This window comes from Brachyhypopomus gauderio, chromosome 9 (genome assembly GCF_052324685.1).
Source record: "Brachyhypopomus gauderio isolate BG-103 chromosome 9, BGAUD_0.2, whole genome shotgun sequence".
Classification (NCBI taxonomy): Eukaryota; Metazoa; Chordata; class Actinopteri; order Gymnotiformes; family Hypopomidae; genus Brachyhypopomus; species Brachyhypopomus gauderio.
The window spans coordinates 19,580,502-19,604,534 of NC_135219.1; the positions used below are offsets into that span (position 1 = coordinate 19,580,502).

The 24,033-nt window shown below is 41.8% G+C and overlaps 3 protein-coding genes across 7 annotated transcripts; 2 read left to right on the top strand and 1 right to left on the bottom strand.

The window, feature by feature from the left end:
- Positions 1-746: 746 nt before the first annotated feature.
- mideasa (mitotic deacetylase associated SANT domain protein a) lies at positions 747-9,925 on the top strand. Of its 3 annotated transcripts, none has more exons than XM_077017761.1 (13): positions 747-1,406; positions 2,248-3,856; positions 5,334-5,558; positions 5,719-6,052; positions 6,175-6,241; positions 6,487-6,629; positions 6,726-6,829; positions 7,009-7,084; positions 7,372-7,460; positions 7,628-7,750; positions 7,849-7,959; positions 8,164-8,351; positions 9,000-9,925. In XM_077017761.1, the coding sequence occupies exons 2-13, from the start codon at positions 2,471-2,473 to the stop codon at positions 9,226-9,228; spliced, it is 3,075 nt and encodes a 1,024-aa protein (XP_076873876.1). In that variant the 5' UTR covers positions 747-1,406; positions 2,248-2,470; the 3' UTR covers positions 9,229-9,925. The 3 variants fall into 3 exon arrangements, with proteins under 3 accessions (XP_076873876.1, XP_076873875.1, XP_076873877.1); XM_077017760.1 differs by having other exon boundaries at positions 747-1,257; XM_077017762.1 differs by lacking the exon at positions 747-1,406 and adding an exon at positions 1,498-1,790.
- A 117-nt stretch (positions 9,926-10,042) lies between these two features.
- Positions 10,043-16,569, bottom strand: LOC143523367 (ectonucleotide pyrophosphatase/phosphodiesterase family member 7). 3 transcript variants are annotated; one of them, XM_077017764.1, is made up of 6 exons: positions 16,156-16,569; positions 12,940-13,067; positions 11,894-12,039; positions 11,163-11,789; positions 10,816-11,047; positions 10,043-10,486 (listed from the first exon to the last, which is right to left on the bottom strand). In XM_077017764.1, the coding sequence occupies exons 1-6, from the start codon at positions 16,206-16,208 to the stop codon at positions 10,404-10,406; spliced, it is 1,269 nt and encodes a 422-aa protein (XP_076873879.1). In that variant the 5' UTR covers positions 16,209-16,569; the 3' UTR covers positions 10,043-10,403. The 3 variants fall into 3 exon arrangements, with proteins under 3 accessions (XP_076873879.1, XP_076873880.1, XP_076873878.1); XM_077017765.1 differs by lacking the exon at positions 16,156-16,569 and adding an exon at positions 14,027-15,406; XM_077017763.1 differs by lacking the exon at positions 16,156-16,569 and having other exon boundaries at positions 12,940-13,747.
- laptm4a (lysosomal protein transmembrane 4 alpha) lies at positions 15,544-21,287 on the top strand. Its single transcript, XM_077017767.1, has 7 exons — positions 15,544-15,860; positions 16,868-16,988; positions 17,183-17,259; positions 18,881-19,003; positions 19,092-19,187; positions 19,401-19,499; positions 20,207-21,287. The coding sequence occupies exons 1-7, from the start codon at positions 15,735-15,737 to the stop codon at positions 20,279-20,281; spliced, it is 717 nt and encodes a 238-aa protein (XP_076873882.1). The 5' UTR covers positions 15,544-15,734; the 3' UTR covers positions 20,282-21,287.
- The last annotated feature ends 2,746 nt before the right edge of the window (positions 21,288-24,033 follow it).

Below are 24,033 nucleotides of genomic sequence, written 5' to 3' on the forward strand. Positions count from 1 at the left end.
CAGATATCTGCTCTAAGTAGGTCTAACAATAATGCCAGCTTCAAAAACTTAGGCTAATTAACGAATTAAAAAGTTGCTAATGATTGAACTTTTGCACTTTTGGCAAAGTTGGGGTTATGGTTAGTGTTATCGTAACCTAATATTAAGATACTTATGAATTTACATTAAATAGTTTGGTTGCCACTATATTCACTATACTAAGTAACCTAGCAATATATCATTTTAAAGTACCCACCTAACACTCAAAGGATGCAAATTTCAGAATATTATTTGGAATGATGGTATGGACAGTATCTCAGCATATAGGCAAAATGGAATATTTCAAATGTTATGCAAATATATGTACTTAAGTGTAATATATTTGGCCTTATAGCTTCAAGCATAATTTACTTACTACCATACTACCATACCATACATACATACGACCATATTGTTCCTATTTGTTTGAGATTTGTTTTAAAAAGTTGATCAAGAAAGCACGTTCACAAGGGTCCAGAATAATCCTGAAATAATAACAAAATCTCTGAAAAAAAAACGTTTTACAGAAAAAAGGATTTTGACTTGCAAATTACTTTCCTCACATCATGGATTGTAGTAAAATTTACATGGCTTTACAATTAAGGCTGCGGTATTAGATCCAGCGTTACTCTGTGACAAAATTAATGAAGCACTTTATAAAGCTACACGGTACATGGCATTTGACAGTTTGGTAGTTGAAACTGGTTATGGGTCCAATCACGGTTTCCTTCGCGTCTTTGCCCTTCCTTGAATCTCAAAGGCGCTGATTGGTCGGGGCTATACGCGCTTTTTGTTGGTAAATAACGAGAATAGGTTGATCGTCCTGCGTACGAGCTCTGAAACCTGTCAAATCCGACTCGTACGTTTCACGGAAGATGTGCAAATTCGAACCTAAGTTTAAACGAAAAGTATTTTTAGGTTTCGGTCGTCAGTTTGAAGTCGTGGAGTGACGAGGCCAACTCTGCAAGAGTTCGTGCAAAATGTCCCTCGGTGCGGAGGAATGCGTTCGTTCCTCTAACTTTATTTTACGCTCGCGTGTTTCTGAACTCAACATATCGACGTGCTGAAGCTTCAAGTCCTCCCAGAACCCGCTCGGTTCCGCCGTGACTGGACCGTCGTAGACGGTGTGCACGCACGCAGTCGACTTTGCCCTGGGTTGGAGCGGTTTCTGCGGAACTCGCCCGTCCTCCGAACTTGAAAGCGTAAGGAAGAGACCAAACACGACACTGCCATTGAAGAGTAAGTACGTTTTGTCACGCAAATCGAGTTACAGTTTGATTTGGTTCTGGACGTGTTTGCTGTGCCAAGAGTGGGTCGGGGTGTCTGGACACAGGACGCATTCCTCCCGAGCGCGAGTGCGCGTGCAGGCCCGAGCAATAGAGACCACGGTGAGTTTGTACAATCGGTGCTTTAACTCTCTGCGAAGATTTTGTTGTGACACTGTTTCCATCGTGATCTCTAAAGAGTCTGACAAGGGAGGGGTCGGTAATGGTGAGGGGAAAAGTTGCTCGCTTGTTCTCTCTCCCATATTCTTTCTCCCCCTTCCCTCCCTACTTCCTGTAATTCTTGTTGTCTTGGACTGCGCCGTTCACGCCCCTACAGTTTGTCTGCTGCGCTGTGCTTCAGTGCAAATGAAGTTTCCTCCTAGACAGTAAACCTCCCAAAGGACTTACGAATCAGATCTTTCTCGGAACTCTAAAAACGAGCTTATAAAAAAAAAAATTGGAATAGCAATGGTTCAAACATATAGCTAAACAAGATCAAGTGAAAAGGTATTTGAGTATCACCACATCCATATACTATGTAGTGAAACAAAAAGTTGTTACAGGGCCTTTATGCAATATGCAAAAAAAGGAAAGGACTGTTTGTACTTTGGAAGCTGTTAGTGCTGAGTTACCATGATTTTGACCTGAATATTTAGCCCCTGTGGAGATGTTTTTATTTATGTATTTATCAAGCTCTAGTGCAAACTCAGCACACTGAAATGATTTCAGATTTACTGCTCCTGTGTGGCTGGCCACTCCAGAAAGAGGCTGAGCTCCAGCCTGCTTCATGCTTTTCTGCTTCTAGTCTGGAGAAACCATTTTAGCTTAGCTTGACAATTTGTAGATCGCGCAATGAATTAAGGAAGTGCTCATTTAAAAACATCAGCTACGTGAGCCGAATTGCATGCAGACGTCTAGATTGAATGTTCGTCTTCTATGCTTATTGTGGGCCGCTCTTTTTCAGGAAGGTCGCCTGAGGAATGACCGAGTGTTTAGCTGTTTATAGAACAACTCGTTCAGAGGAGAGAGGCACAGGGGGAAGTGCGATTTGTGCTCTCTTCCCTCTTCCATATGACGTCTGCTCGCTGAGACGCATCTTTCTGACCCGCACTACTGAGCGGTTTCCCCTCGGATGGTCTGTTCTGACGATCACTTCTGCACACCCTTCATAGTTGTTACACTTTACCATGAGCCTCTCGCCCCACCAGAGAGGGAATATAAGTAATATTATCAAGCAGAATATTGAAGGAACCGTCGAGGAACCGGCCCAGCACTCAGAGGAGGTCTTCTACAACGTTGGTGCTCCATCCTTGGAGCAAACCCACAGCGGTGCTGGTGGAAGGGTGGACCCAAACCTTGATCTCCAGAGCTCGAAAGCATATCAAGTATGGGGTAATTTCCAACAGTCGGGTCCAGTGAAGTGGGTGCAACACGACCCAATTCAGCCCTCCAGTTGGTTCCAGGGTATGCCAAACCCGGCCAAACTGCCCCAGAACTTTGGCCCTTCACTAAGTGGAATTGATGACGCACGGGGTCATCAAGCTTTGCACAAGTCCAATCACGAGATGGACGCCTTGCAGCAAGACAAAATGTCTGCAGGCTCGTCCGTGCCCTACTCGGAAACTTCGCAGGGTCTGGTGTCAGGAATGGAGTGGGAGCGTCACTCCATGGCAGCCATGCATCAGGCCCAGTTCCAGGCACTCCAACAGGGCCTGAAGTCCAGTGAGCCCCAGTACCAACCCCACACCCTGCGTCACGCCATGGCTGACTCCACCTTGCAGCCCTTCCCGCTGGCGTTTGGGCCCACCAAGCAGTCCCCCCAGGCCCCTGGCTTCTTCCAGGGCTTCCATGGTAGCGCCGTGTCGCAGAACCTGGGCTACAGCGACCAACCAAAAACCCAGCAGCAACTCATGCAGTTGCAACAGCACCAGATGCAGCAACAGCACCAGATGCAGCAGCTGCAGCAAATGCAACAGCAGCATCAACAACAACAACAACATCAACAACAACAACAGCGACTGCACCACATGCAACAGCAGTACCACAGTCAGCAGAAGCTGCAGGAACATCTACAGCAGATGCACCAGCACCAGCACCTCCAGCAGCAGCTTCAGAGTCTGCAGCAGCCCGACCCGTTCGCCGCACAGGCGCGTCAGCAAGACCAGCGGCTCGCCAGGCCGCGCCAGCCGGACGACAAACGCCCCAGAGCGAGTTCCGGCCCGCCGCCCGAGCAGAGCCGGCCGGCGGCCGCGCAGACCCAAAAGCGCGACGCGAGCCCCCAGTCGCCGACGAACCAGGACCCCGATCTTGCGAAGGCACCACAGGTGGTGCAGGAAACCCAGGGCAAACCAGAGGCCCTCCCTCGTCGCTCTCGACGGCTGTCGAAGGACGGAGTCTCTCCTCAGAGCAGCCAACCGCCTAAAGAGCCTGCTCATAATGGAGGCACGGGTGGTGTTCATGGACCTTCTGGTAGTGTCATCCAAAGCACACAAAGGAGGAGGAGGGCTTCCAAGGAGATCAACCTTGAGACTCTTGCTCAGAAGGCTTCAGAGATGGAGTTTTTGCCTGCAAAGGTAAGAATGTTTGACTAAAATAGATTTGTTAATTGCTGCAATAAGCGTGTGCAGTACATTTACATTTTTTTTTCCGCATTTAGCCATGTTTGAACGACGGTATTCCCCGCTACCAAATTAAATGAACCATAACATCTAGTGCCATAGCCGCGCCAATTTCATCAGAGTATCTGAATTTGATGGCTAAAATCAGCCGTGTTTGTCATATGGGAAGGAAGACTTTGGAAATGAGATGAGATTTGAATTATGGCAGCTCTGACCCCTTCTTAATATATTTTCCTACTCAAGTTTTCGAAGGACCTGGCTCTCACGAATATCAAAATACTCTCCACTTAGCTTTAAGACAAAACAAACCTGTCTTTTGTAGCTCCCTTAAACTGATCATGTGGAAAGAAACCGGTTAAAGAGTACGTAATCCAAGAGTGGACACTCATAGCAGCACGTGGAGATGTTTTAGTTTTATTCGCACTTCATACCCATCCTCGTAGGCGGTGCAATTTGGGCAGGCGCTAAAGGGCGTCTAATGGAGTCTGTCCCCTGCTCCATGAGCGCAGGCAGTCTGAGTGGTGAGTCCGGCTATGCAAGCTAACGGAGATTTGCTGCATGTCTGCACACCTACACATTCCACACGTGCTCCAGACACGTTTGGCAGTGCTAGGGAGGGGCTCGTTCTCCCGCCCCCTCGCCTCTGTTTGCTAGCAAATATCATGCGCAAGCTGTGTTCACAAGCACTCCTTTTTAATTTCAGTCTTGATGGAGTCCACAGTTCCGACTTATGCCCGTCTGTTCTAAAAAATAAAATAAAATGAATGAAAGAATGTAGTGCAGTTGTATAAATATGTTGAAATCTGAGTGATGGGTTTGTAGAGAGATGACTTTAATACCTAAAAAATGATTCTGCACTAGCAAAACTGCACTAATGTTTCAAAGGTAAGCTGTGCTTTTGTCCTGTTGAATCAGATGATCACAGAAACATCGTGAGGCAGGGTTTGCTGTCTGTTTCCTGACACGCGGCCAATCCAGCTTTATCCAGTTTCACATTGAAACTCTCCCAAATTCAGATAAACATTGCAGAACATTCAATCAGGTTCTAGTGACACTATGTTGGCTGTGGTTGAAAATACATGAAGATATATTCATTGGATTTCTCAGTGTGTTGTAGATTAATTTGATCACACACTTGAATGGCTTACCATGAGACAAACTGTAACTAAAGGGTTTACTAATATAACAAATTCTTAGTACTTTCTTTAGCTAATGTGCAGGTCAAATTACAGTGAGAATACATCACATTTATCATAAAAGTTACACATAAATGTTACACAATTGCATAAGCATCCTTATAAATAACTTACTAATAATTAAATGCTGAACAAAAAGATTCATTTGTTTTCTCTCTATTGTTCTTCCATTTTGTGTCCCAGTAGACCTATTTAACACATCCTCTCTCCCTCCATTTTCCTCCTGCCCACTGCAGCGTGAAGAAGGCGCCCCGGGCAGGCAGGCGGGTATGGTACCCCTCGTGATCCCTGTCTCTGTGCCTGTTCGTAAGGGCCATGCCCAAACGGAGCAGGTGGCTCACTGGGGCGGTGAGCAGAAGCCGCCTCCGGACGCCTCTCATCAGCAGACCCAACCTGAGCGCAAGCCCTCCGTCATCGTGGCACGTCGCCGCTCGCTAAGGAACTCTGACACCTTTAACCAGGTAGATGAGGCAAATGGATTTCAAGGCAGCTGTGTCACTGTGTTGTTTCACATGGCGTATTTTGACTTCGCACGTCACCTAAGTGGGAAAAGTAATGCGTAGAAGACATCACGGACGGTTCCAAGCAGATACATAGTGTCTCTTTCCATGTCGCCTACAGGACGAAGAGAAGGAAGACGGGAGACCTTCGGACAAGATCAAGCGGCGTCCCCGTCCTGAGCCCCTAGTCATCCCTCCACCCAAGTCCTGCACCTTCATCGTCCCGTCTGCGTACCCTAGCATCACGACCTACCAGAGCCACTTACGCTCACCCGTGCGCCTGCTAGACAACCCGCTGGCCCTGCCCCCCTACACGCCTCCGCCCATCCTGTCGCCTGTGCGGGAGGGCTCCGGCCTCTACTTCTCCACCTTCCTGTCCTCCATTGCAGCGGGCAGTCAGGGCCCGCCTCTGTCCTCCACGCCCAAATCGGCCCCCAGGAGCCTCCTGCACTCTAGTGAGCAATACGTTTTCTTCAGCACTTATCTGATGACGTGCGCATTCGGTGTTCATGTACAGTAAGTTATGTTAGTGTTGTGAGTTGACAGTGTGCGGCTTTTGGTGTTGACAATTTTATAGGCAGCTCCGATATCACTCCACCAGTACTTCCTCTGATTGAAGAGGCCACACCTGTCAGTCTAGAGCCGTGAGTACAAACCATTTAGTATATAACCTAAAATTCTCATCATTACATTTGTAATATTAAAATAACCATATATTCCATAATCTTAATTAATCTAGATTCATTTAATGCTTTTACAGCATTAATTTAAAAAAAGCATCTTCAAAACATCTAGGCAGATATTTTCAAACCTTCAGTGTAACTGCGTCTCTCTCTCTCTCTCTCTCTCTCTCTCTCTCTCTCTCTCTCACACACACACACACACACAGACGCATAAACATCGGTTCCCAGTATCAGGCAGAGATTCCTGATCTCCAGGACCCATGCTTAGTCCAGCAGGACGAACACAAAGCTACACTGGTTTGGCTTCCTTTGCCAGAGCATAAACCTGCCTGCTCCTTGGACGAGAAAGGTAACTCGCTGTGGATGAAGACCGCAGCTCCTAGATGGTTGAAAATGTCTGTTTATCCACCTTCTCACTGATATCCTTCACTCACTCTGGCTCTAGTTGACAATCTAGTGAACCTGGCCTGCTCAAGTGTGCTGTGTGGTGGGGGGACCAACACGGAACTTGTGCACCACTGCCTGCACGAAAACAAAGGTGATGTCATGGTAAGAGGACCGGCCACAATCTGTTCTGTGTCACGTGATAACGTGTGTAATATAACAATACATTTACTGCACTGAAGCAGTGGTTTGACACTGTATTTTAGCATTAGACTAGAGGTGGCACAGTATATCCAGAGACGATCTGTATAGGAGATAACCATGCAGCCTGGGTGTTCCTCTAGAAAACTCTGGAGCAGCTGCTGATGAAGACCCCCATCTATTCTAGAAGCCACCACCTCACTGACTACCACTATGCAGGCAGGACACGTCATGTTGTTTTGGTGGGGCTGAGCATGGGTGGCAACCAGGGGTATCGGCGCGCTGACGCTATTCTCTTCTTCCTGAACTCACTCCATTCAGGCCCGTGTCAGTCAAAGTGAATTGTAATGGTTAGTGAGAGCAGATTGTGTAAATGCAAGCGAGTCTAAATCAAGGCCAAGATTATTACTACACATACAAAGGCCTAATGATTAAAATGCTGAAATATTGTCATGATGGAAATGCATTGTGTTATGAAGAGACAATTGTGTGATCTGTCCCTTCAGGGTCAGACAATTGGACTGCAGAGGAAAAGTGCTACTTCAACAAAGGCATCTCTGCTTACCGGAAGGATTTCTTACTGGTTCAGAAGCTGGTATATATATTTTTAAAGAACACACTGTTCATTGATTTGTTTTCAAAGGCCAGCCTTTCTAGTAGGACTTCCTTTTAGCCGTTTAGGTTCCTGTTTATGCTGCTCTTCTAAAGCAGACGTTTAAATCTCCGTTTTTATCTCGTTTTAACTTGTTTACGTGTGCGCAGGTGCGGAGTAAAACGGTGGCACAGTGTGTCGAGTTCTACTACACCTATAAGAAACAGGTGAAGATCGGCCGTAACGGCTCCCTCCTGTTCGGCCACGTGGACCCAGCCGAGAGGAGTTCTGAGGTTTGCCCGTCCTGCTCACCCTCATCCTTAAACCTGGCGGGTCGCTGGTTCGTATTTGTTGAGGAACAACGGTTCTCTCTCTTTCGCCTGTACAAAAGATCGCAGTGAAACAGGAAGAGCCTGGAGCGGCAGTGGATGTCAGACAGACGAGAGACCACGACCCCGTCCAGCTCCAGGTCGTGACCCAGATGCAGCGGGCCAGTGAGAACGTGAGCGTACGAATCTGGCGCCTGCTGGGTTCTCCCTTGTGATCGCTAGTCTCAAAAAAATATATATGATTTTCAGTGAAATGATACACCATTGATCCGTTTGTAGGTTTCGCTTTCAGGGGTAGAGAAAGCTTCAGAAAGTTACTGGCTGTCGTCCAAAATAAATTCAGTTAAACTCTGAATGCTGTCACTACTCTTGTACAGGAGGGGAAGGTTCTGGTGCTACGCGACCCAAAGATTGAAGCCACCGTGGCGAGACAGGAGACCTGGACTCCTCCGTCCTCCGCTGCAAAGCCCCGCCCTGAAAGCGCAGGGAAGAGGAATAAGCCCCCAGCTGCTTCCAAGAGTCACGGAGAGCCAGAAGGCATTTTCCCCTGCAAGAAGTGCAGTAGGTAAGGGTGAGCACATGCACGCGTGTGTGTGTGTGTGTGTGTGTGTGTGTGTGTGTGTGTGTGTGTGCACGCATGTGTCTACATGTGCACACGTGTTTGTGTTTGTGTGCTTACATCTATCCCATGTTTGCGTTTACTTACTTACTTACTTACTTGCGTTTACACTAGGCAAAACATTACTCAAAATTACTGCAAAAGCCATCAGCACCTCATTTAGTATGCATTGGTGGAATCATAAACGACTGATTTACTTCTTGCATTTTACATTACATCTATTTCTTTTATGGAAATTATTTCCTGTAAGTACCCTACCTCTCAAGAAAATCATATTCTCAACCAATATACTGGACACTCCAGTGGTTATAAATTAAATTAGTTTTCAGGCAAACAATGACACCTACTGACAATTTAACACATGGCAGTTTAGTTTCACTTCATCTACCAGACCTTTCCTGACAGGATTGTTGTTGTTATGTTTCATACCGTTTATATTTCAGTTCTGTGCCACATAATTTTGGTCTCTGATGTGCCATGAAATGCATTGGAAAAACTAGACACATGCGTTTGCTCACAATACGCATAAAGCATCAACATTATGGAAGAAGACCTCTGATTGGACGGCGGTGGTTAACAGCCTGTAATCCGCAGGGTCTTTTACAAAGTGAAGAGCCGCAGTGCCCATATGAAGAGTCACGCGGAGCAGGAGAAGAAGGCGGCGGCTCAGCGGCAGAGGGAGGAAGAGGAGCGAGCGGCCGTGAAGGCCAGGCAGGAGGAGGCAGGGGCGGAGAGAGGGGGAGGGGACAGCAGCGGATTGGAGGAGAGTTCCGCCAAGGCGGGGCCTGAGGCTGAGGACAAACGGGAGGAAGCCTGGTGCTGAGAGCACCCTGGGCCGCTCGCTGGCCCTCACCAACCCACGGAGCTGGCCCGGTTTTCACTGGCTTCTCCTGTATACTGTAGAAGGTTTCTTCTGATAAATATTTACCAAAGGTGACATGAATGCAATGTGTGTGTGTTTTTTAATATATATATATATATATATATATATATATATATATATATATATATAATCACAGAGTGCTTTATCAACAGATTTGTAACATTGTTAAGGGTCTAGAAACATAACCTCAGATGAAGCACATGCTTAATGTCTGACAAGGTATCGGACTTCTCAAATGAATGTAAATTACATTCACTACATGGCCTCTCCAAGGTGCCCCTATATTTGGAATTCATATTTACCAATGTTTTTACTGCAACGTTTGTAATAACTGAGGTATTATTATCTATGAATGTCAGATTTATATAACTTTACATATACGTATGTCACTTAAAGAAATTTTCTGTCACACTTGTGTAGTAAATTAGGATTTATTGAATGCGACTTTTTTGCAGTGAATTTGATTGTGTGAAAAGGACTGTTAATGCTAAAAGAAAAGTAAGAAAGTATGATCGTATTTTTACATTTATATTATCACTTCAAGGATACACTATTTTAATCATTATTCCACATCCTATGGGTAAATTCAAAATGAATATATTTTGTGTATGAAAAGTATAAATGGTGTAAAAGAGTATGATGACTTGTCAGTGTGGTTGTTGCTGTTTTTTAATAACTACAGTACATATTTTTTGCAGAAATGGGTTGAGGGGGTGGGTTGGGTTGTTTGATCAAAATTCCTATAACCAAACTTACTGAATGATATATACATTCATAACTCTGACAACCATCTGGAGCATTTGTGTCTTTCTCATATAGCCATTACGTGTTTGTGTTCTGTTTTTATATGCTTATGAGAAACTACAGCTGCAGGATAATAAAACTATGTTTGTAAATACAAGCGCAAGGTTGAAACAACCTTCAAGTTTGATTACATTGCACAATAAAATACATTTTAATTCCATTTAGCTGACATTAAAAACAGCAATCGGCATTAAAATTTATCTCACAAATAATGACAACTGTTTGTTTAGAACTGTGCTACCGAATTGTGTTATGGAAGTGTGTTTTAACTGCCACAAACACTGGTATAATGTATCAGATGAATTCCTTGGCTATGCATGTCCAATAACTGCTAAGATGAGCATTGTGGTGGCCAAGAGACTGATGGACATCTGTATTCTTCCAGCATTTCCACCTGTGGTAAGGAATATACATAGTTACAGTATGCTACAGTAAGATTACTGAGATCTGTATTTGATATGTGACGCTTTTATAACATGAACTTTACTATAAGGATAGTATTTGCTGAAGGAAACGCAAAAATATATTTGATGTGTGGTTTAAAAATGTGCAGAAAATAGCTTCTGAGATTGGCTGGTTTATCCTGACACACCAGGATAGGTGTGGATTGGTGTTTTTGTTCGGGAAACCGCATTGCATTTATACTGAGATACCTAGCGGCTCACCCTTACAGTCAACAAGCCAATAAATGACATGGCTGTACAGTAAGATTAGTGGACTTACCAGGACCAAAGTCATCCACCACCATGCCTTCAGTGTCACTAAGGCTGCCATTGTTTGGGGCTGGCTTTACACCCAACAACTTGCACATTAGTGGGTAGATACTGACACTGTCGAAAGGCTCAGCTAAGAAGTTTTTCTTGAAGTCTGGTCCAAATGCTCTAAATATTGCTTTCATGTCCATTTCCTGGTTACTGAAGCCATGGTCCCCTTTGTTAACGTAGAAGATGTACCTCTGCACAAAAAAGTATATACAATATGTATTAAAATATATACATTTAAAATTGATTGGCACTTAAAATGTTATAGCGAGGGGAAAAGCTTTTATTTGAAAGAGGTATATATCTTACCGAATTCAAATTGAAACCTAGGTCTCCAATAAGAACAATATCTTGTATTCTACTGTTCTTTGCAATATGAAAATGTTCAGGAATATCTTCTTTCTTGTAGACAGTTAGGTTTGGATGGGCATTCCGAAGAGCATCAAAAACTTCCTGCTCTTTACCTTCTGTGGGTCTTAACATCCCAAATCCCCCATAGTCGAGCAGTTCAAAATAGCTCAAATTCTTGAAATTTATGTAATTGGAGAGTTTGATTTCCTCCACCATGGGACTCTTCTTAATGGTGGTCATGCCATGATCTGAGGTGATGATGACATTAAGGTGGTCAGATAACTTGTTCTTTTGTATAGACTCTATGAGGTACCCTATGGTGCGGTCAATCTGTTCAATGATCTTCCTTCTCTCGGGCGTCTCTGGTCCTACGCTGTGGCCGACATTGTCTGGTTCCCCGTAGTAAAGAGTGACAAAGTCAAAGTTCTCTTTGGTGTACCATCCCATAACTGTATCGATTTTCTCACGCCACTCTGTTTCATTATCATCAGGGTGATTAAAATTCTCTACCAAGGATCGTTCCACAGACTGCCCCGTATAATTAACTCCACCACCAGGATAAAAATACGAGGCAGTCTTGAGGCCCTGTAAAGCATGCAGTAAGAGGAATATTATTACACTTCACAGACTGTCATACTTTAATGCTAGTAGTAAATGTGCAGCAAACGTAGCCTTAGACTACTGCTTACCTGATTTTGAGCTGTTATCCACAGGGGCAATGCACCATTGTCCCACCACTCAGATCGCTTCAGTGTTGTTTTATGAAGTAACTTCGAGCGAGTTGTGGAATTGAACATCATGTTGTGGACTACACCATGATCCTCTATCCACCTTCCTGCATCAAAAAGCAGACAGAATATTTTTCTTGCAGTGGCAGACGATTGCAGATGTGATGTTTAAAACGATAGTCAGCCATAGGTTCACTAAAATTTAATCCAGGCATCCCAAAACCAAAGCATATTCTATAAATATAAACCAAAGAATGCAGTCACAAATGCACTGGAACAGTAATGCTTAACAGAAGTAGAAGGACTTGACAGTGTGAGGACAAACAAAGACATAAAAACAATGAGTCTGTGATATGAGACATGGTACATGTAAACCTGCACTGCAAGTCAGTGGTCAAATCCACTGGTCTCCCAGAGAGGGAGTGACCAAAGATAAGCACAAACTTGATGTAATAATTTTTCCTGGCTATCTATACTTATTTAACCTTTGATATCTTCTGGAAATGGATCTGGAAATGGATCTAGGTAAGAACAGGTCCAACAAGGATTGAAGAAGAGACTATGAACTCAATTTAAAAAGAAATCTTATCAGAGATCTTCGAAGTATCTGACCCTTGTGCCTCACCTGCACATATTTTAACAGTGTAACTCAAAAAATGAATTAATGAGTACATAATTATATACAATACATATTATAAAATGTGTGTTTAAATATCTGCTGGTCCTAATTAAAGTCCTAATTGTGTAACCCTCTATAACTGGGGTTATCGTGTCTCAAGCACATGATAATCCCAAGGTTTGCAGTAGAGAACAACTCATCCTCTAAGAATGGACAAGAATTGTACTTGCTTTAGTACCATAAGTGTCAGAACACAAGTGTCTAACACTGTAATGGAGATGTTTAATATTCATATTGGTTTATGAATAGTATTCTCTTAAACCCTAAACATGTTTCTATATAGCAATCACATTGATAATTATACAGGAGTTCATTGAACGTTTCTTACCAGTAATAGTAGTAAAATGGGACGGAGATGTCATAGTGATCATTGGTGGTGTAACATATTTTGCCTTCACGCCCTCTTGTACCAGCTTGTCCAGATTTGGTGTATCAACATCTTGATCATAGTCCCATCTGAAACCATCGAAAGACAATAAGAGTAACTTGTTACATTTCCCCTTACCTATGTTGGACAAAGGCTTGCTGTCCACACAGAGGGAAAACACAAAGACCAGCAGAATCTCCAGCTTCATATTGAGAGTCAAGATGAGAGTAGATGTCTGCTCTTTATAGTCCTCACAGGGCCAGATAACGTTGTGCTGAACACCGTTTATCACAGCTGGCAAGATAGAAAAATCTTTGACCTTTATGAATTTTCTGCAACCAATGAGAATTTTCAGTGTAATACTGAACACTATAGTGCTGGGAATGTGCAGAACTGCTAATTACATTCAGAAATTATTCTGCCTAGTTGATTGCGACTAAATGCCAGTCTTTCAAGATTCCTTTTCCATAATATAGTGTAATTCTTATATGAGCCATGAAAGGCTGCAGTCTTTCAAGACGTGGACTAATAAACACTTTGACTGGGATGAATTATCACATCTGTAAAACTAGGAATACATTACAATACAACAGGGGTGAAGCAAATTAGAGTGGTCAGCCAGAAATTAAATGCATTGTACTCTTCACCGTGGTTGACTAATAAATTCACATGTCCCCTGTATTAGTATCAACGGGACAATCAATAGTCTGCATCCTTTATTTAGCATTACAATCTACAATATCAGACAAGCCATTAGTAAGTCTAAATCCACCAATGAGCCTGTGTCCTTTCTATCAGCACATAAAGTTGTCATGTCAAGTATGGTAATAAATGAAATGGGTGTAAATACAGAGTCTGATATGGTATCAGTTTTAACATTTAATAATAATAACAATAAGAATAATAATAGCAACAACAACAATAATAATGTGGTGCCTTTCACGATCTCAAGGATACTACACACACACACACACACACGCACACACGCACACACACACACAGACAAAACCCCATCATGTTATGGACTACACCATTTGATACCACTGACCATTAATTTCTTAGAGATAAACTTGAGAGATTGAGCTCTCAGGAACAGTCCTAATATGGTTCAGTCTGTACATGCGATGCAAGAATTGCTTGATGATGTAGGAACAGCAAATCTATCTGATATGCAGCAGTGTTACAACATGAGCAGAACTCTGAGACTGTTAGTAATTAGTCATAACTGTTGTTATCTTTACGTCTCACACATATAAACTCCAGGAGGAAGACTTTTTATCATTTCACTTTTATTATTTTCAAAGGTTGATTGCAAGCTGCTTATCTCCAATTCAGTCAATCAAAATATACCTACGAGCAAGATTTAGTGTGCTTTAAGATTACCATTTTCTTGAACAATACTTATTATAAAGAACTAATGATACCTTTCTTTGATACATCTTTTTGATACAACATTTCATTTCAAATGTGACAGTAGGATCTGCGAACAGCTTGGTAAATTAGAGATTACTATGGAATATGCTAAGGATATGACATTTTTGCGACTTGCAGCATGGTTGCAGGGAACTTCGTAGTCAATATGTATTAACCTCTGTATTAATCTCTAACCATGAAAATGTTTAGGTCGCAAATTTCATTTTTCTTGTAATTACTGAAATTACATTAAAGTATTGCTCTGATAAAACAAGTCTTTTAAAATACTGTCAATTAGATATTTTAGACCTCTGGTGGTATAACGGTTTTGCCTGCCGTTACCACTGCGTTTTTAACATTTCTTAACAATTTTCAGCAGTACAATACACATCTATGACCATTTGTTTTAGTTTACTTAGATCTCTTTTCGATTTAATACTTTTATTCAACTCTGTTTGAAGTACTTTGAAATGCTGCTATGAAACGTGCTAGGCCTATATAAATAAACTTACCGTGCCTAATATGACAAATGTGAGAAATATGAAGTCAGTGTTTTTGTTTTATTGTTTGTTTGTTTTAGTGAATAATGCTATTTGTGTAACAAACATTCGGCTGACACTAAAATCAAGAATCTCAAAACTATTATTATTACATACAGGAGTATTCGCGACCTATCGATTAGTCATTTTTTTGGGGGGGAAGAACACCCTCAAATTGACATAATCTGGCTATTTTGAAATGTATTACAATTTACATAACCTAGCAATTTATCAAAATTTACATAACCTAGCTATTTTGAAATGTATTACAATTTACATAACCTAGCAATTTTTCAATTTATTAAAATTTACATAACCAAGCTATTTTGAAATGTATTAAAATGTACATAACCTAGCTATTTTGAAATGTAATAACATTTATATAACCTAGCTATTTTTCAATTTATAAAAATTTACATAACCTAGCTATTTTGAAATGTATTAAAATTACATAATCTAGCTACGTTGAGACGTGTATCCAGCTCTTATGTAGCCGACAGCTGCTCTGTCTCGGCCAGAAAAGCCCTCAAGCACTCATGATTTTGTGAGGCTGCTTGTTTATAGTCAAATGACCGTAACGGTTAAACTGTAACTACGCGCCGAATGCGTTACACTTCTCGTGTTTCTCGGGGTTTCCAGCACGGCGTGAGCGCTTTTCTCACGGCAGAATACACGTTAAATAGTGAAAACGCCCCGTATTGCTCCATCAGGTCGATTGGAGGCGGTGGTGCTCGGAGCTTTTACAGCTGAGGTTCAGGGGAGGAAAAAACCTGAATCGTTCGCTACACATCCGGAGTTTTTTCGATGTTCTTTCACACTCTGGAAGACGACATGCGTTTTAAACCGACTCGCGACAGACTATACACGACGAGATGCTGTGGATGCTGCCACGTCCGGACGGGGACGGTCATCCTCGGTACCTGGTACATGGTGCGTTGGTATTCGTGTTTAAATATTCAGATAGTTCGGTTATTTTTAAAATGGTCGCGCGGACGGACTCGCGAGCGTTAGCTACATTAGCTCGCTAGCTAACTTCGGCGCCAGACGCCCATTTAATTAGTCAGCATCTATGCTGGCAAACATACACCATAGTTATTAGTATATACAGTTAGATATCTGTCAAACTACTCTTATGTGGTGGTAAAAGCACAGTTGACACATTATTCACAAGAACGTATAAAACAACAGCGACGAGCTTGAGGCTAGCTAACATAGCTAGTCTTACTCCGTGAGCCCATCGCTCAGTCTCAGTCGTGTCCTGAGGCGAAACGATATCATTAAAATGTCCAGGTGACGGTTATTAGATGTTTAGGATGCCGGTTAAGACTGAACTAAACACGAAGTCACGAATAACTGCTTCGAATAACGTCGTTGTTAACCGCTATAGCTAGTTCTCCAAGTTAGCTAACCGTGTTGGCTAATCTACTTTCACGTCTGTGGCGTTGGTCAAAAGTTAGCGAGCTAGGTAGCTAACTAGCTAGGTTAAAAACTTCAGTTTCTTCTCTTTATGTTAACGAGCTATCTACCTAGTTAGTTGGGTTAAATTCGTGGCTGTTGGTTAAGGCCTAAACTGGTTAGCTTGCTAACAGCGTCTAACTGAGCACCTGAAATTCTGACACTGACTTGCTGTGTAGGTGATTCAACGTCTAATGTTGGGTGCCTACATTTGTAGCATGTTATTACAGTACGTCAAATAGCTAGCTAGGTCAAGAATAAATGTTAACATTCCTTCACATGGGTTATCTATGGAGAGGAACTAACTGGCTGGCTCACAGCTACATTAAGACCATTATGGCTCAAAGGCAAACTGATGCAATTGAATAGTAATAGTTTGCCAGTATGTCAAGTCACGTTAGATATGATCAAGGCATGCTAGCCTTTGCAACTCAAGTCTACTAGCTATAGCCCAGTTTTATTTGCTAATTTTTTTTCTTCAGGTTGTGAACCTCTTGATGGGAATCTTGCTGACTGTGGCAGTCACCCATCCTGAGAATGTTCCTACTGTTGATCTACAGTATGAGGTTATTGAGCACTACTTCACTTCGGACAGGATGTCAGGTATGGTTGTGATACAGGCAACTTTTGATTGATTTGAGAATAGACCTGAGCAGTGTATTTCTTCTTCTTCTTCTTTAACTTTTACTTTGTTCTAAAGTAGACTGCATTAATAGTTGGATTTTTGCCTAATGCCATTTTCATCCTACATTGATTAGTCAAGGTAGAATAATTAATTGTTTTTTTTTTTTGTGTAGAAAATGCTTGTGTGGGATTTGCCATCTCCTTACTGATGCTAACTATCAGTGCCATGATGGTGTATGGAGCCATTACTGTAAGTGTTTATGAGCAGCAGACAAGTTCCGTGTCTGATTTTCGCTTGTGCAATTGTTCTGCATTTTAATCAAAATGTGTAACTAAGCATTCTCCTTTCATCTTTCGCAATCTTTCTGATGTCGGATGAGTTCAGCATATGTGACGTATGTTACACATATTTAGTTTTGTTCTTCAGTAATATAAAACGGACCAGAGGCCATAAAATGCCATTGTTATCTTTATTGAATTAGTGAGTAGTTATTGCTGTGTTTCGCTGTTGCAGTTCACTGCTGTGTTGATGTTAAATTGCATTTCCCATAGAGTAGAATGCATCATTGTTGGGGAAACTAGCAGTAAACCATAGAACACAGTGATTGTAATTTATAGACTGGGTGACCTTCTTAGATAGTCAACTGTCCCTTCATAAAGTTTGATTTATTGGTCATACTAAATCAGAATGCTTCACTGGTGTCTGACATTTGGCTCTCTTGATCACAGCTGTTCACTACTAGACAGTTCAGCACCGCACACATGCATGGTTGAAAGAGAACCGTAATTGGAAGAGTATAGTATTAACACGAGTGCGTGAAGAAACTATATAAATACTAGTATGCTTTACTATGGATTGCCATCTCTTGTATTGAAGGAATATCAGGAGGTTGATGTAACTTAAATAGTGTATACACAATGTCTGTCAAGAATGTGGCTAGGTTAGTAAATCAGCTCAGTTCAACATCCTTAGAAGTGCTCTGTTGCCCAGAGTAGATATATTGCAGCAGTGTTGCTAAAAGCTGACATTAAATTATATATTATATGACTCATAAAGATGGTTATGTGTGTTGTTGGACGTCACATTTTGTCATTTATGCTAAAACGTTATAAGGGCTATTTGCATTAAAACAGCGAGTTTAATTCTTATTGCATGCAGTCATATACTAATCAGAAAATAAGATGCCTTATTTTGCTCTGTCAAGTATGCAGCACCATCTGTCACAAAAGTCCAGTGACTGGTCCTCCATTTTTTTAGGCCTAAACGTGGATGCTTTTACTTTGATATGAGCGCCCATATGATGTTACAGTTGTGTGGGTGTAATACACCAGTTGGACATTTTAAGCTGTCTTTCGGTTTTGCATGAGAGCTTTATTCAAAGCAGGTTTGATTATGTAAGATAAGCACACACAGTTCTTGGTATGAAGACCAATAGCATTAAAGTGTTGGATTCTCATAGCCAAACTTCTTACCCAGTGAATAACGATCTTTCATTATGTGAAAGAAGTGGAACACATTTTAATCTTGATCTCTTGTGTATTATACTTGGAGAAGACATCTTTCTAATGTAATGCACGCTGCCACAGTGTCTTGCTTCTCCACACTAGATTTGCTTTGACTTTAGCTGTAGTCTTTTAAACACAGAGAAACATGGATCTTTCACTTTAGCTGTTATTTTAAATTTTAATCTCTTAAAGATGCTAAATGGAATTTTTGGAAATTGTGGAGTCGCACAGCTGCAGTATGTAACTGTATTTCTAGGAAATTAAAGTGGAGACATTTACAACCAAAACATGCACACACAGTACAGGCAAAAATACAGCAAACTACTGACAACAAATAAATAAAGACTGATTGTTCTCCACTCCAGCACCGTGATGGCTGGCTCATCCCGTTCTTCTGCTACCAGCTGTTTGACTTTGCTCTCAGCTGCCTGGTAGCCATCAGCTCACTCACATACCTGCCCCGGATCAAGGACTACCTGGATCAGCTGGTGAGCTGTTTGTCTTCTCAAACATCAGTGAGGTCTTTCCCACACACAAGCCCTTCCGTTTTTAGAAGTCTGTGTCTTTCACTTTCAGCCGGACTTCCCGTACAAAGACAGTCTGCTGTCTCTGGACTCCAGTTGCCTCCTGCTCTTTGTGCTGGTCTTCTTCGCTGTCCTCATTATCCTGAAGGTATCTCGGCCTCTCCTGCGAGTCAGCATGCATGCGATAATTGGCTGTTATATTTGTGATAGTCGCGTGTTGATAATTCAGCGATCCTATATGCATTTAGTAGATCTCCAGCACCTGAGATATTATGGTGCCAATTCTCTAGTTATCTACACAGAAGCTATTAAATAAAGGTGTGCTGCTTTTATTATTATTAAAATTACTGTTTTTCTGTAGGCTTACTTGATCAACTGTGTGTGGAACTGCTACAAATACATCAACAATAGGAACATGCCAGAGATTGCTGTTTATCCTGCTTTTGAGACCCCACCTCAGGTATATTAATTCAACAACTATTAAACCTTTCTCAGAATGCCAGTACGGGAAGTTTTGCCTGGCCGTTCGGTCAAGGAGATGTTCTGATACTTGTGACCGTCTATATGGTTACTGTAAACGTCGTGGTGGTCACAACATTAGATGGAGTCTGGCTCAGTGCACTACTGAAGTTAAAGTTCAAAGAGTTTGTTGTCATTTGCACAGTAGGAACCAGTTTTCCGAGGACAATGACATTCTTTCATTGACAATGAGCAGCTCTCTATGCTTGATGGCGACACATCATGTATATCAATAAATGCACAATGCTAACTTCATCAAGCAAAGCCAACGTGGGAATATTATAACGTGTGAAAGGAGGTTTGGGTTAAGTGATCATAGAATAGAGACACTATTCTAATCTATTTAAGATCTAATTTAATAGCAGGGTACCACATCTCTGAGTTAGAAACACCATTGACCTTTATTTAGAAAGGTGTTAAATGGGAAGTGGTTGAATGGTAGCGTTTAAAGTGAGAACAGAAAACATCTTCAGCTGAACACTGCTCATACCAGCAGAGAACTCTATAACTAGGAGCTGTGTGTTTTTACCCTCTCCACAAGGATAGGTTTGGTTTCAATGAGCTTATTTGTTCTGAAGTCATTTCTCACTGTTGGTGTCAAGGTTTCATGAGGTTGTTGTACTAAATGATCTTTTATGTCTCATGCAGTATGTTCTTCCCACCTATGAAATGGCCATGACGATGCCAGCAAAGGAGCCTCCTCCTCCATACATGCCGGCCTGATGCCTCCCCTCCGCCCCCGATTAAAGTCTCCGCAGTTTCTCTTCTTGGCCTTCTGATCCCATGATTCGCTCTGTTGAATGGAGGGGTGCTAAGATTCCCCCCCGCCACCAGTACAACTCTGCACACTGCGTAGACTCGACCATAATTGTCATTAGCATGACTTTAAATGCCTCTCATAACGTGTTGTGACTGTTCATCACTTACAGATCTATTTTTGTAAAGTAAACGAAATCAGATGAAATGAGACATTGCAGTCGGTGAAGTGGGGAAGTGGTTGTTTTGAGTCGGAAGGACTTTGGCATGCAGTGGTAATGCCTCATTGCGAACCGAGTTGCATAGCAAATTGTGCTTTTGATAGCATTGTATAGTTTATTCATGGTGAATCATTTTAATGAGGAGTTTCTACTAAGAGATGCGGATAATCCGCCAGCAACTAACGCACATTACTTTTCACGCCTGTCCTTTAGAATCATTTCGTCTTGCTTTTTCTAGTGTCCGAGTTGGAGATGATGTGTGAATTATTGCTTTACCACTTTTCTGTCAACTAACACTTAGAAGCATTACTTTTATCTTTCGGCTAATGTAAATATAATCTGTTTTAGTTTTAACAATGGTCTTGACAATCCAGTATGGGATTAAAAATAATAATAATTAATTACTTTTCCATCTGTCCATTTTGTGCTAAAGTAAGATTTTATCAAAGCGTAGGCGGAAGAGGTTGTAGCACTTTATCTTGTTTTTATATATTTAGTATTGTCAGTCCATCCACCTATTCATCAGGCCCTGGTTGCCATCGTGTCAGCAGTCTGTATCGTGCTCTGTTGTAGTAGATAGTGTTTATCATAGCTGACCAGGGGGCGCTCTCGCTCTCTTTCTCTCATGAGATGATGCTTTGGAATAAACAAGAAACTGCTTTTATTGCCAACATCTGTGGATGCATGCTACTCTCTTTCTTGTACATGTTCTGGTGAGCCAATTTCTTCAGTAATAAACATTTTGAAACATTTTTTTGTCTCATTTTTTTTCTCCCCTCATTCTACACAAACATTTTTGGAGCAGGTTTCTTAACACAAAACAGATTGTTTTCAACTGTTGCCTGAAAGCAGGATCACACTTCAGCATAACAAACGTGTTTATGAGGACATGCTGCCTTGTGCCAATGGTAGAGGCTGTTGTTACCTGCACGATGGTGTGGGGAATGTTTGTCTTACACATTAGGCCACGTAATACCACTTGAGCGTCATGTGAATACGTTGCATCTAAGCTTTACCACATGTATCTCTTCATACCCACATTTTCAAACGGGCTTTGAGCAGCATGGTGCACCCCGTCACAATAATGGATCATCTCAAACTGGTTCCTCAAGCACTACTATTCTACTGAGAGCATGGATAAAATAATGTTTACAGCACCTTATTGAGTTCTTGCCATGAAGACGTTTTGCTAATCTGAAGTCAAATAGACCCCCTCTGCAGTGGTCAGTGGTAGACAAGTGGATATCAGTTATGCGGTGTGTTTTTCTATTAAAGAAAGTGAGGTTTTGGCTTTCGATAGAATTGACTTTCAGGTATTGGCAGCCTAACTACATTTATTGCTTTTTTAGCCATGCAGTTCTGTTCATGCCCGTTAGATGGCGACTACGCACTGGCGACTTTCAATTCTACGCACTGCAAAAATGGTTGATCAAAATAGATAACAGTGTAGTCCTATTTTGTTTTGAAGAACTACCATAAACATCTGATAAAGATATGAAAGATCAGTTTTCCACTGATTAAGATAATTATTATTACAAATATGTTTCATATATGGGTGACCCCAGAACCAGGGCCGGAGTGGGACACTTTCAGCCCGGGAGTTTCATGCCCAAATCTGGCCCAAAATTATTTTTCCCTCCCAATCGGCCCAAACTAGAGATTGACATGAGCCGGCCCATCGGGAATCCTCCCGAATCTCCCGATTAGCCACTCTGGCTCTGCCCAGAACTGATTACTGCAAAATAATGCTAAAGTATTTTGATAGCAACAAACAATAACTGTTTATTTATTTTTGTGTTAAACCTCAAAACCTGAGTCATGGTTATGGAATAATAAAGCTACTATAGTGACCCACATAGGCCTATCCAAAATAATCAAAGGTGATTCTTCTGAAAACATGGGCACTGAACAAGTAGTATTCATGAACCTTTTATTAATTTACAGAAAACATCTTTGAAGTCACCCTGTGTTATGTGAGGCTCTGACTCTTAGATCACTATTGTGATGTGACGTTTTTGTGGCTAAGAGAAAGAGGACATGGAGTTTAACTCTGCTGCTTCTTCAGGTAATGGCCATTATAAGTGCTACTCTCTTTCAAGTTCAAAGCTTAGCTTTGCTGGGAATGCTAGAACACAGTGCTCATTCTATGGCCCCTTCCCCCAAAGGACGACCGAGAGGGAAGACCGGTTGGTAAAGGCCAGGTTAGTGCACACATGCTGTTAATCATACCATTTTCTATCACTGACATCTCTAACCTTTTCAAACCTCATGATCATCCAGGGAATTTCTCACTTTCATGCTTTCCTGTGAACTTAGGATGGGAAAATATTTTCCAGGACCTTTTTTTTTTGCAATACAGCATACATCTATTCCAAATATGCCAGCCTCTACAATTATGTAGCTAAATTTGAATTCAGTAAAATCCATGACAAACATATAATCCATCTGTCATCTGGGACCATCGGATAAAGTGTGCTGCGTGGTCTTCGTATGCCTCTCTGCCAATACTATTTACAAACATTCTAGGTCATACTCAGTGTTTAAGTTCCACCAGGATATATTTACCTTTTTCAAATTCCACATTACATTAGTTCACCATCACCATTGAATACACAGACATGTGAAATCTGAGTGTCGAGGGAACAGCTGATTAAAATATATGGAAAATGCACTTTGGAGGCTGTCAGGTCAGTCTAACCAGCCTAAGGCGACTGGCTTTGGCACCAAGTTGAAGGACGGTGGGAGAACTTGAAGATTTCTGCTCCTTCGCAAGACCTAAATATTGGTGTTTGCTGTGAGAACTAACACGAGGATCTGAAGTCTACCCTGTGAAGAGGAGACTGTCCAGGCAGAAACAGGCGTCAGTCAGCCCCCGCGTCTCCTGGCAACCAAATGTTTGCCTTTTCTCTTTTTTTTTTTACGTTTTCACGTTGGAGACACTGCGCACGGGTCATCCTGATGGTACGATCATTTCTGAGACGGGTCATATCTAAAGCTCTGGTTCATTTAAGGTTGCCTTCTCTTCACCGTTTTCCTTGTGTGTGGCCTTGTGTGTGCACATGTGCATATGTTTGGTGGAAGAATGTTAAAATAAATGTTGCGTTTGGGAAATGATTTGTGTAATGCTTTGTCACTCCAATGACAAGCCAGGTTAGCAGACTTAGGGTCTGTACCATTCCGATGGTGAGGTCTGGAACTGTTGACTTAAGCACATCTCACAGGTGTATCAGACAGAGACACATTTCTTAGGGGCTCTGATATTTTCACCAACATGGTTTGCTGGTTGGCTAGTCTGTGACAACCGGCCTTTTCTAAAAGTCTAGACGTGTCAGTGTATTACTGTGCCTCTGTTGGACCTAATTTATGTAAATTATGTCAGTCATGCCAAGAATATTTTTATTGACAATTATTTTTTCCACTGATCAACATGAATAATAGGTATAAGATATAGTACATACTTAAGACATACTGTATATGTAACTTACAAAACCATATAAC